Source organism: Cryptomeria japonica, chromosome 2 (genome assembly GCF_030272615.1).
Source record: "Cryptomeria japonica chromosome 2, Sugi_1.0, whole genome shotgun sequence".
Taxonomy (NCBI): Eukaryota; Viridiplantae; Streptophyta; class Pinopsida; order Cupressales; family Cupressaceae; genus Cryptomeria; species Cryptomeria japonica.
This window is the reverse complement of record NC_081406.1, coordinates 488,094,708-488,108,225: the sequence shown is the minus strand read 5'-3', so window position 1 is coordinate 488,108,225 and position 13,518 is coordinate 488,094,708. Positions and strand designations below refer to the sequence as shown.

The window sequence follows — 13,518 nt, the reverse complement described above, 5'->3', positions numbered from 1 at the left end:
AGTTTTAGGTTCTCTTCAGACATTGGGCAGCCATTATTGGACCTTGGAAGGGTGTCTTCAGACATTAAGAACTAAAAATCATTCTTTTCCACACACTTTTCCAAGCATTGTGGTATACATTTTGACTTTTTTTTGAGTTATCTTTAGATTGAAACTTCATTTCCAGCCACATAGTTATGCCCAGATTGACCATTTCTGAGTTTTGAAAGTTAAAATAATTCAAATGCAAGCATGGGACATGGTTGTGATCACTTCCAGCCATTGATATTAATCATTTTCAGTGTGTCTTCAGACTTTTTGGAGCCATTTTCAGACTTTTAGAGGGTGTATTCAGACTTAAGAATCAGAAAATAAGACTTCAATACACCATTTTTCAGAGTGTTTTCAGACCTGGACATTCATTTTTGGGCACCAAATCATGCCATTTTCTGAGTTTACAGGGGTGTCTTTAGACTTATTTATGACAATCAGACTTATCCTAAGTCTAACAACCAGATTTTCTTGAGGAGAATTTTCCATATTTCAATCTGGACCTTCATGTTTTCCAGAATCAGTGCTACAATTTTCTAATACTACCTATCACAAGTTGGGACAAATGTCAGGAACAAAGTCCTGATGGTGTTCGAATTTCCACTCCAAATGATGATGAAATCAACACAAAATTCAAGGACAATGAGTCTGGATGGGGCTCGGATTTCCACTTGAAGACAAAATTATAGGAAGGGACAAATTAATTCGGATGAAGATCAATAACAAAGCTGTCTAGATAGGCGTCAAATTTCCACCAAGTGAAAGAATGGACAAGGATAATGCGAATGGTTATGCAGGATTCAATGCTTGTTTGTTTTGCAGGATTGTTACGAGGAAAGGAAGCATGACGATCAAGGCTTGAGGTGAAGGAGAACACATGCAACGCGGATGAGGAAGATCAATACTTCAAGGATTGGATGAGGATTTCAAGACAGGATTTCCAAAGGTGAAGATGCAGACTAGATCAATCATGAAGAAGACTTCACCTTGATGATGAACAAATGAAGGAAAGCAAGTTCAAGACATGAGCGCAAAAGGATTCCACATTATGAATTACGGAACTACATCAAGGAATTTCAATATCAAAGAGCGTCAAGGAAGGAAATAATTCAAGATTCCAAGATCGGGAACATTTTCCAAACATAAGGAGGGAACAGTTCATGGAATTCCTTAACATAAGGATGAAATGCAAAGTATCATAAAAAATTCCAAACATTATGAAGAAGAGGAATGTACAAGGCAAATTGATTAAGTCTATAGGGCAAGCTGAGGTGGCATCCTAGTCACCATTCATTCAATCAAACGGTTCCAAGTCAACGTTCATTCAAGGAGGGAATAAGTGACACATGGCGCTACACCAAATATCATTTATTGTACTTACCCTCGTTTCTCATTGGTCAATGTAATGGTGGTTGTAACAAACCCTAATTAGGGTTTTATCTTGTAATCTTGGCCGTTGATCTTGAATCAATCTGAGCCATTCATTTCTTTTGAGGCTCTATATAAACCCCATTGCCTCTCTTTTGTAAGAGAGATTTTGTAGAATTGTTGGTATATGCTGCAACTTTTGAATATAAATCATTGTTCGACTTGATGGTGATTTTTTCTTTCAAGTGTTGTTTTGCATTCAAGGTTCTCAATTCCTCCAAGTTAGATTAGAATTTTAGATTTAGAATTTTCTTTCGAGTTTTGTTAGATTGAATGAAATAATTTGTTGAATGTATTTGTGTGGAATCCATCAATCCATACCACTAGCCTCTTGCTGATTGTAAGTGCGCCATGCGTGGTCAACTGGAAATTTATGCAAGCTAAACTTCGATTATTATACGTCCATTGATATTCATCAACTTGGATGGTCTCAATGTTTGATGGTAGTAATTTGAAAATCTATGAGATACACCTTAGATGATTGCACTAAGCTCGTGTCAAAATTTGTTCGACTTGATGGTGAGACCTTGCCTAGTTTGATTCCACTGAATTTGTTCATCACTTCTTGTATTCTAGGTTTTAGAATAGATATCCCTAACCCCATTCCCTTTTGCCCCTTTTTTTTTAAGAAATTCTTGTTAGAATTGAATCAAGAGATTCAATGCAAAATCCTAAGTCATTAGCATACCTATCCTAATCCATGATAAGATTGAGCATTCATGTACAACATAAGTCCCCTTGTGATTCCAACATTATCACATCAAACCACTGAACTTATCCACAAGTCAAGACCTGACATTTGGTAGCCTTGGAGTTGTCTCATTTGATCACGAAGCATAGCATTTGAGAGACTTTGTTCAAGAGAGGATAAGATACCTTGGTATTTTATTCTTTGTTTGCATGTGCATAAAAACACATCAACAGGTCTCATTGGAGAAATGCATTTAATTTATGGAGTTCATTGTAAAATGTATGCTCATCATTTTTGCATTTTTGAAAAATTTCCCACTTTCCAAGACCTAAATTGCACTTTGGCTACTTGAAAGTCATTTTTGCATTTTTGTAAATTTTCAAGCCTCTAGACCAAAATTGCATTTTCCACACTTTAGACATTATTTTTGCAAATTTTCTTTCTTTCACTATCCCAAAACCAAGATTATATATTTTGTGTTATGGCTGCCATTGTTGCAAATTTTGACCTTTTCTCCATTTGTCATCGGCGTTATTTATGCGAATTTGGACAATCTATCCATCTAGATAGAAATTGCTTTATCAAGCCATGGTTGGCATTTTTTGTGATTTTTTAATTTTTTATTACTTGATTTAAAACAAGGTTGCTAGAAGATTGGTATTGGTATTGGTATGAGAGATTGGTACCAATACTGGTACCGCCTACTTTTGAAAAATAGGAGATGGGGTACTTGGAGACACCACTTTTTTTAATAGTTTAATAATTTTCTAATAGTAAAACTGAAAATATTAGTATCACAAAACAAAATCACATATGTTGTTAATTTCCAAGATTTTGAGACGTCTCTAGTATGGGAGACACATCCCAATGCCTGAGATGCATCCAAGGGGGTCGAAGACGTGTCTTCTTGCGACTATGGTTTAAAATTGCATTTTTGTGCCATGGCTATTGTTTTTTCTAAAAAAATATTTTCAAGCAAAGTTGGGTTCCGTGCCTTGATTGTCGTTTTTGCATTTTCAGCTTTCAACTCCAACTTAGACCAAAATCACATTTTCATTGAATGACCTTTTATGCAATTTTCGATGTTTTTCTCAATCTATACCAAAATTGCTTTTTTGTGCCATAACTATCAATTTTTACAATTTTTTTTTGGCTTTTTCTCCATGTAGAACAGAATTGGTTTTTCATGCCTTGTCATTTTCACATTTATTAACTTTCATTTCAATTCAAACCAAAGTTGCGTTTTTGTGCCATGGCCATGGTTTTTACAAATTTTGACTTTTTACCAAAATGGCCCATTTGCACCATGGCCATTTGAACTGCTAGAAAATTCTTTTTGTGGAGTACATGATGAAATTGAATTGGTTTCAAATACATGACAATGAAGAAGGCGTACAAGTACTTCGAAAATATTAGGTATATAGACAAAAGATTAATATTTATGGATAAAATGTCTTAGAAGGGAAATTTTATGTAGGTCTACAACCACAGTTAACATACTTGGACTAGGTAGACCAAAAAAATCTTGACTTGGAAAAACTTGGAAAAATACTTAAATTTGTTCAAAAATATATATTCTATGCAAAATATAATTAGAAAATGTATCAAATGAATTTGGCGGAGCTTTGTGGGGAGCGTCCCTATTGAGGTCTAGTGGTAGTGCCCCCTTTGAGGTTTTTGGGGCAATGCCTCTCATGAGGTCCTTTGAAACCACAAACATTCATGGTGCATGCGATTTTCATAGTTTTTATAAAGGTAAAAAACCTTGTTTTGTGAGTGTGAAAATCACTTTTTTTCAATGGTTCTCACATGTCGTTCTTGTGCATTGCGACATTTTCACATGGATAGGACTTACAAAGCCACAAATTTGCCTTTTTTCAGGATTTTTTGGTGTTTTTACTGCACTATTTCTGCATCCCTTGTGTGGCATGAATCTTTGGCATGGGCTCGCCAAGTACTTCATCCAAAAATCACCTAAAAAAATTGATCAATAAACCTCAAAAAAACTTGGCTATAGAATAAACCACAAGTACTCAACGACTCACGGAGGAGTCAAACTATGGGTACAGCGTTATTATATTTCAAACATCCTAGATTCTTTCTCATATCCATCATTTTGTTCTTTCTAGGTTTGGGGATGACCTTTATCAAATTCCATTGCACCAATCTATCATTGTGGCTGTGAATGTCATTAGGAATAATCTCAACTAATTCATCTCATTTTTAATGATGATTTCTTTGCTGGCCAAGTGAGCTTGCATGTCTTGCAATGCCTTGTGCAACCTTGGTGTCCATCCCTATTGTTAGTTTGAAAAGGGTACTTTATCTAAGTAGTCCATTGTCATGCCCCCGATTGATATGTGGTGAACAACAAACCAATCGTTGAAATTGTCTTAAATCAAACAATTTCATCAATCAAACACAATCACTTATCCCACAAAGTCGGGCTTGTTAGACAATACACAACATCAGCCTAAAGGATCGGATCTCTTCTATAATGCAGCTGATCATATTCATTATAATTTATTAGTTAATAGAGGTGCAATTACATTCATAACAACTGATTAGTTCACATGGATTAACAAAGGGGCAGTGGTCAACCATGAAAAGGTGCCTCCTTCACAATCATTGCAACCTGTGGAAAGGGTCATGACTTGCCAATGTTTAGCAAAGGAATTAAGGGATCACTCCAGCACCCAGATTAGACCATTGAACAACAGAAAAAGCACACATTGACAGCAGACCGATCTGAATAAGTAACACATCTCTTCCTTGTGGTATCTCTGAGATAATTGTTCAAGTATGTGTGTGTGTGTGTGCACCTATGCATTTAATAGTATACGATTCTCTACTTGCAATAATTGATCATGATGAGGTAAGGAAGGAAGTGCAAGGAGGGGGAGCGGTTATGGATCCCTCACTAGGTACACCACTCCATGAGAATGGTTAAGGACTGTCATTTTAAGGACACCCTATTGCAACCTCCCCTAAGAATCCTATATTGATCAATTATTGAAATGAACTAGAGGGGATCCTCAATCATAAGAGGGAGAGAAGGAAGACATGATAGAGGGGAACAATGTGTAGGCCTCATTAGGTACACCACCGCATGGAAATGGCTAAGGGCCCCATGAGGCCAAGGGAGACAAAGTTTCCACCCTTGGGCCTAGGGTAGGGGATATTTAGATCACCTTATCATGTCTCCCACTCAACCCTCATTATGGTTGAACCTCCACATAATCATTTAGATTTGTTTCTTAACCCTAGAATGGACATATCTCATGATCTATATCTAGTATCTACATTATTATCTAACTTCGTTGTAGAGTTCCAAAACAAACTTATCTCATCTTATTCTTAGGTGAGGATTATATTTCTAACTATACTATACTCTTATTTCTTTTGGATTTGTGAAATTACGGCAAAGTATAAGGTGATCCAAGAAAGGGACATTACATCCATTTCCTAGCTAGTATTCCACTTAGGTCCTCTTTACACTAGCTTAAGTTTACTTTGGGTCTACATGAGATATTTATCACTTTATGTCTCATATCATAAGATTAAGACACTTGTCACAATCTTATGATACTTATCCACTTTATTTCTCATATCATAAGATTAAGACACTTGTCATAATCTTATGACATCTTATTGCTCAACTTGACCTATATAACCAAGGGGTTCCCTTTGTAATCACAATTCTCAAGCTCATTGTAAGCTTTGCATTCTCTTGAGTAGAATATAGTTTATACTTGCTTATTTTTTATTTCTCTATTTCCTTTCTTTCATCATCTTGGGGAGGTTTTTTAGCCAAATCTTACTTAGTATTAGAGTAATCATGAGTTAGCAATTTTTTAGGAAATCTAAGAGTGTAGAGGTGTTGTTTTTCAAAACACACTATTATTCTCTTCTCTTGCATCATTGGATGTATTTGGGGAATCAAAAAAGTGTGGGAAAAAATGCTAGTTTTTTGAGGGGTTTATATAATGATTTGCCAATAGCAGGTCTTTTGAAACTTCTTGGAGAATTTGTAAGCTCACCATTGAGTTTATAGCAGCCAAGAAAGTCAGATTTGCCTTTTGTTTTGTCTGAATCAGACAGCAGAGGCCAGATCTTCAAAGGTTTGAAATGAGAGGTTTGTTGCCAAATCAACCAAGGAGCCATCTTTTCAAAGCTTTTCAGTTCAAATCTGACCCTGCCACCGCGCTCAAGTGGCCCGAAAGCTTTAAAATCAACTATCAAATCATCAATTTTTGGCAAAATTGCCAAGTGAAGATTTTTTTTTTTTGCCTAGAGTTGTACAGCCACCATGACCTTACCAGTTTGAATTTTAAATTTTTTTCATGCTTAAATAAAATGCAATTTTGATGTTTTGCCAAAAAAAAAAAATTATGCAAACATTATAAGTTAGTTGTTTTAATTCAAACAATAAAAAAATCAAAATCAAATTAAAAAATATCAAATATTGAAGGTACAAGTACCTGTGATTGCCTGCACAGGCTCTATACCTGGTGGTCTCCATGCATTTGGACACTCTTTTAGATTATTGCGGCTCCATTACAAGGCCCACATACTTCTTAAAAAGCATGGTATTTTACCTCGGATGCAGACCTCCTACTTGGAGTTTTCTTGAACGTCCCCTTGGTTCTGTCTTAGCACCCATTAATCACATAGTTTGGCCTTTAAACTTGCAATGCGATGCTATCTGAGTGCTGAAAATCTCCCATTAGTCTGTTCGTGTCTTTGGCTGCCCCTCATTTTCGCTGCAATTTTTACGTAAAATCTTCCTTTAGAAGCCTCTCCACATGCCACATTCCTTTCACATAGCTTCTTGGTGAATGAAGTAATAAATCTTTAGCTAAACCATCCAATCTCCAATTCATTTCTGATTGATCAGGATCTCTAGCTATTTATTGTGGTTCTCCATTTTCTCAGTTTTTTTATTTTCTCTACTTTTATGGTAATATGGTATAGATGACTGAGCTATGACTGCATAACTGTGATGCACATGGTGTGCTTCATTCAAGGTGGCAATGCTGCCAAAGGTTGTGGACAAATCAGTAAGAAACATCTATCTTTTTCACTAGCAACAAAAAGTATACATAGAATATACACCAGAAAAACAATTCATAGCAATATAAGATGTTTATGAATGACAATTTCTAGGAAATTATGTGCATTATAAAAGATCTTCAGTAAACACTAGGCATTACAATTCTTTCATAGTTTTAAAGTGGGATCCCTCAATTGTCAACACTAGATGTTTGTATGGAGTAGGCTAAAATAGGGCTTTCAGTTGAAACTTGAAAGCCACAGGCTGTGCACAATTAACATAGCAACTTAAATTTAATGTACGCCATTTTTTACCTATGTATACCCATGAAACTTAATCTCTTTCTTTATTTATAATGAAATGTCTAAGTATCTACTTACATATGCCACTATACTTGTGTTGAAGAGAAGGTAAATTATCGCTGTCTAATTATGTATCAAGTGACTAAGGGACTATTGTGGAAGTTGTCTACATATTATGGATTTCTACCCATGTTTTCATCTGGATTGTTCCTTTCTCATGAATGTTTTAGATTTATTATCAGCTGCATATTCTGTATAGTAATACAGCTGACAAGATATATTGCAGAACTAGAGAAGTTGGTAAGTTAATATTATTAAATAAAATGCTAACTTAGGAGCATTTAAGAAAATTGTTGTTTCTTAACAAATTTAAACTTGTAAAGGCTTTTTCATTACTATGCATATTGTGTAGAAATTCTAGCTATTTCCTATTTGTGAATTGCTAATTTTAAATTTATAAATAGAAAACAAATTGTTTGACCAGTATGGATTTTATTTGCTCATTCTGAGTATTATAAGTAACTTGGTTGCTTAGATTTATCAAAATTGTTCTTGTTTTGCAGAAGAGGAAAGAGATCCTCTTAGAACTCCGACAAAGCACAACATGCGGATGGCATTGTTTTGGCTTACGCAAGGTTGTCAGGCAGGAGATTCATTAGTGTTTCATTATTCTGGACATGGGTCACAACAGAGAAACCGCAGTGGAGATGAAATTGATGGATTTGATGAAACTCTCCTTCCTCTTGACTTTGAAACACAAGGAATGATTGTTGATGATGAAATTAATGCAACAATAGTCAGACCTCTTCTACCAGGTGTTAGGCTTCATGCATTTATTGATGCCTGCCATAGTGGCACAGTATTAGACTTGCCTTTCCTGTGCCGACTAAACAGGTGTGTGAGATCTCTATATTCTTACTTTAGATTTCAAGAAGCCTTCTATATTGCATGGATTCATTTCAATCTTAATTCCCTGGTATATTTTGACTAGTTTCTTGTTTGAGACACTTTTTCAGACTGAATATCTATTATAAGCATCTACTTTGAATGTACTGCCTTATTTATAAAATGTTTGGAATTATTTTATGCATAGTTTCTGCAATGTTTACCTTCTATGCCTATTACTAGCCTTTGTTCTCACAATGATCCATCAGAAGTCTGATATTAAATAGCATAGAAAATAATAGTTGATTTGGTGTATTTCATAGTTATTGTAATCAATAGGTTTCAGTTTGAATTAGGATTAAAATTTGATCCGAAATCAACTTGAATGTTCGAATGTGCACTTCTTTAACGTGGATTGAAATCTCCTTATGGGCTGATTCAATAGAATATCCTATTGAAATCAACATGCATTAGGCCAAAATATGAGGTTTGATACAGCTATGGGTTGCTGTCTACATCTTTCATTCAATTTGCAATGTGCGCATTTTTAGATACATGCCATCAGTGCTATAAATCAGATTCACACCCCCTGTATGCTGCTACCAGTATGTATATGATTCTTTCAATTTGCAAAATATATAGTGTGACAAAAAGTATGTTAATTCTTTTACCTGTATGTGACTGAATTCTACTTATGTTTGCTGTTGGAAACAAAAATTATGCGTGCATTAAAATGACAAATGCTTGCTTAAGTGCTTGAATTTGAGAAGTTGTCATCTAGAATGAACTTAAGCAAGGAAAAACTGAAACGAATGTGGGAAGAGAATAGAGATCAATGCATGATTTACAACTCAGATTCTCAAATTGAGCCTCCCGGAACACATTTGACATCTCTAGTACTTCCATAATTCTCAACAAGCTTTCTTTGCTTGGAAGAATCGCCAAAACAATGTGCTTTACTACTGGTTTTGGATGTTCAATAATCCTTCAACATAATCACCACTGATAGAATCACTGTTGAATGGTCATACATGACCCTGTGGGATCTATTTGAACAATCATACGAGCAACAGAACTGTTGAGAGCATTCTAAACAATCTTAACACAAAGGGATGGAAGAGGGAACAATTCAACCTTTGTTTCAGACAGTTTGTTTTTTGGTATTTTTTGGGCAGATTTAGCTCAAGATAAATACTTGTAGGAAATTAGATGTATATGACTTGTCATAAAAACATGTAAAATGTAGCAAATGTGGCTTGTCAATTCCCTATAAATTTCTGTTTTTTTCTTAGCTGTAGGATCTAGGATGCCCAGTTCATCCTAGGCATATCCTGAACCTTTTAAACATTTGCATTCTCTGTTTCTATAATTCTATGTAATGCAATCAGTGGAAACATATCTCAAAGTATTTCATTGGTTCTGCAAACTATGTAGTGAAGATAATTACCTCAAGATTCTCAACCAAGTTATGACATTTTTGTAGGAATAAATTTTGGATGAAAATTGTAAGTTCTCATATGTTTCGTTTGGTTGGTGTAGTTTTCAGTTCGCCATTGATAACATGGTACAACTGAAATCACTGCATAGTTACCTGGACACATGTGATATGGGTACTAGTATGGGAACAGTTCTGCAATTTCAAATTAGCATACATGAATAAATGAATTAGGATGTGCCTATATTATATCTAAATCTAGTCACCAGATGGGGACATGATCCATGCCCTTCCAAAGGAGTTTATTGGTTACTCAAAAATGATAACAAAAATCATGTACTATGAGGAAGAATGGAATTTTCTATATATATATATATATACTCTTTAACTTTCTTTAGCCTCCATTGCATGCTTGCTTGAGTTCTAATATCTCAGGCAGACAAGCATGCAATGGAGGCTAACGAATGTAATGGAATTACACACACACACACTTAATATTGATTTAGAAGAACTCAAGCATGTAACATTAGTGAGATATGATGTTAAAATAGAATAGGTTTTAAGCATGCAATGGGAGGCTAAATAGATTGTTGGACTACTTTAGGTTACATGAGATATTTGAGATAATGTGGAAGGCACAAATAGTGATTTTGAAACATGATGGCTTTAGAACATGTAACTAAGGCTGAAGAAAGCTGTCACAAGGTTCATGTTTATGTTGGAGTTCGCTGAAGATAAAATTTGGAACACGTTTGTGAACTAATAAGATTTGGAAAAAAGAGATTAAATGCAAATAATTTAAATATGCAATTTTTAATTTTATTTTAAATACTATAAAAATTTAAAATATTAAAATTTAAATAAATTTAAATATTAAAATCTAACCTAAATATATTTAATATTAATAGTAGTTTATAAAATTTTCTATTAACAAATATGTTTAATTTAAAAATTAAAACCTTAAATTTCTTTTCTGATTTCAGTTTCCCTCAAGGGCTCTTTGAAGAAGAGTGCCAAAATCACATAAGGACTTGGAGTCTCAACCTCATTACTGGAGGTGAAAGACTTCAGATGGAACCTCTGCTCTGTGAAGTTTTAAGACAGAAGGCTACAAATTAGCATATCGTAAGGAGAGGTGACCTCACCCAATTTATGGGAAGGATCAATGACTATGATTCGGTCCTGTTGATGGAGTTTGCTAAATCCTGGAAGGCAAGAACAATTACTGTTTAAGGATTCTGTTTTGAAGTGTGTGAAGATAGCATAGTGGAGGCCAGAAGAATGGCCATGGATGCTTCAAAGGTTTTCAAAGCCAAGAAAACAAAACATGAAGAAATCAAGACATTCCTTAGAGACAGACAAAATAACCAAATCCAAAGTTGGATATCTCAGAGACTCTTCCAGAGCCATGGAACGAGGTTGAGTACCCAAGTTGTCAAATACATTACTTTGGAGGACAGGTATAAATGTGTTTGTTCAAATCATTTCACCCTGTTGAATCATTTCAGCCTTAGGAAGTTGGATGGCTTTCCTTTCTACCTGTTAATGTGTTTGGAATGCTTGGTTTTGAATATTTGGTTGGAGAAGGCAGTGGTTTTGCTCCACCAGGGTTTAATTTTCCTGCATATCAAGTGGTTAATTTTAAATCTACAATTCCTCAAACTACCTCGAGAGTGTTGGTGCTGGAGTTGGTTCAGCCAGATGAAAACCCTTCAGAGCTATCTAGGGCTGACCTCAACTTAGTTAGCAATCCTCCTAAGTGTATTACCATCAAAATTCCTTTGGGCCTTCTCCTATGATGGGTCATGAGACTAGGGTAGAAATGGAAAAAACATGGCATGTGGTCTTGAAAACAAGGGTGATTAGGGGGGAACACTGAAAGGCTCTACAAATTAAGAGACTGTTGCTCTGGAATTCAAGATTTAAGAGGCTAAAGGGGATAGTAAAATTTATTTCTCAGGAGACAGCAAGGATGGTCAGGAGAGTATAAAGAACACTCTGGAAGAGCTCTTGGAGGAGGGGAAATCATTAGACCCTATAAAAGATGATTTGAAGGTTTAGGAGGTCAGCATGAATAAAGATGCCTTATCATTGTGCTAAAAAACAGGGTGGTTTCCCTTGAATAGGACTTAAATCTTGAGCACAACATTCTAAAATGGTTCATGAATGAGAATGGAAGAATGAAAATTAGAGTTGACAAGTTGCACTGGCAACTAAATGGTGACAAGCCCCAACCTCAAGTTAAGGTTCAGATTAGCAAGGACCATTGGAACCTGCTTTGTGACATTTGCATTATCTGAAAAGAATTGGAAAAAATCAAAATCAAAATGCTTAGGATTGAAGGTAACCAAGTTGCCTTGAAGGATTTCTTGAACAATATTATTTAGCTTAGTAGAACTATTATCAAAAACTCAACTGCTAGCATGACCATGCTCTGGGACAGTATTCTTAAAATGAATGAGAGTTAAATAAAAGAACTAGATATCAAAAAGAGGGAGAAGGAGAAGATGTTGGGAGATATCGATATGGAGGTGGCGGAAGGCCACTTGGAATTCCTAAGAAAGGAATGGACATTGTGGATTCTCTGAATGACCTCTCCTCACCTCAGTGCTAAGTTTTGCTGTGTTGCTTGTTTGCTGTTACTTCTTCTTACTGTATTGTTGGCTCTCAGCTTGGTTTCAGCGGGACTATATTTTTGGTCCCTACTTGTAGTTTCTTCTTTATTTTATGTGAACTTGTCCTGATGATCTTTTTCTTTTTGTAAAAGGGTTTGGGCTCTGAAACCCAAACCTGCTTTTACCTGATAATAATAAAAAAATTAAAATCTAAAACATACATAATTTTTTCTAAACTTAAAACAAACGTGCTTCCTTTAAATGCTTGATCTTTGGATATCTCGACCCTAAGCCAACAATTCTCTGAATAAAACTGAAATGCATTGACCTTTGTTCGATTATCTTTAGGGAAGATTTGTTAATATCTTAGCTAGAAAATAGAAAAAGATAGTTCCTGTTATAAAACTATAAGTAAAAAATTATCTCTAAGAAGATATTTATAGAAATGTCCTTATTTAAAAAAGCATTCAATCCGCTCTTGGGTAATAAATGTCATAGATTATATTAATTATTTATCCAATGAAAATAACTATTAACTTTTTGATCCGTGTTGGTTCCCAAAACCACAGATTGGAAAACCAAAAGACTTGCCAAATCCTCAAGTATTCCAAACAGCCTTGGCCAACAAACAGGGATGATCAAAGACCAAATCCCTCTGCACTTTAGGCTCCACTGAACCTAGGTGGGTATGCCTCTTCCTCTCAAGTACAAAAGAGGTTATTTATAGTGGATTTAAACCTTTTAGCAAGTTTACACAACTGACAAATTATTGTTCTGCAGCTATGCTTTATTATGTGCTTTAACTGAATGCTTTGAAAAGAAATGATTGTGAATGTATATTGAAAATGAGATTGCTTTCAGGACTTAAATAAAATCTGCATAGATCAGTTCATATAGGATTTGGGAATAACGTTTCTCTATCAAGGACCTTGAATGCATACAAACCAAAACCTTAAAAAATCAATAACAGACCAGTGCCTCTATCCAGGGATATATATGACACTTTGTGGACAAAATATCTTATCAACTCAAGAGACAATTTCTCATCAACTATGAAGGTTCAGTATGCGTTACACAAA

At 35.1% G+C, this 13,518-nt stretch overlaps 1 protein-coding gene across 2 annotated transcripts in view; it reads left to right on the top strand.

Annotated features, from left to right (window-relative positions):
• LOC131047367 (metacaspase-1) overlaps nt 1-13,518 on the top strand; it is a 62,317-nt gene that overhangs the window by 33,981 nt on the left and 14,818 nt on the right. For both annotated transcript variants that reach the window (XM_057981343.2, XM_057981273.2), the window contains one exon: nt 8,068-8,398. In XM_057981343.2, coding sequence (XP_057837326.1) covers nt 8,068-8,398 — 331 coding nt within the window. The remainder of the gene's footprint in view (nt 1-8,067; nt 8,399-13,518) is intronic.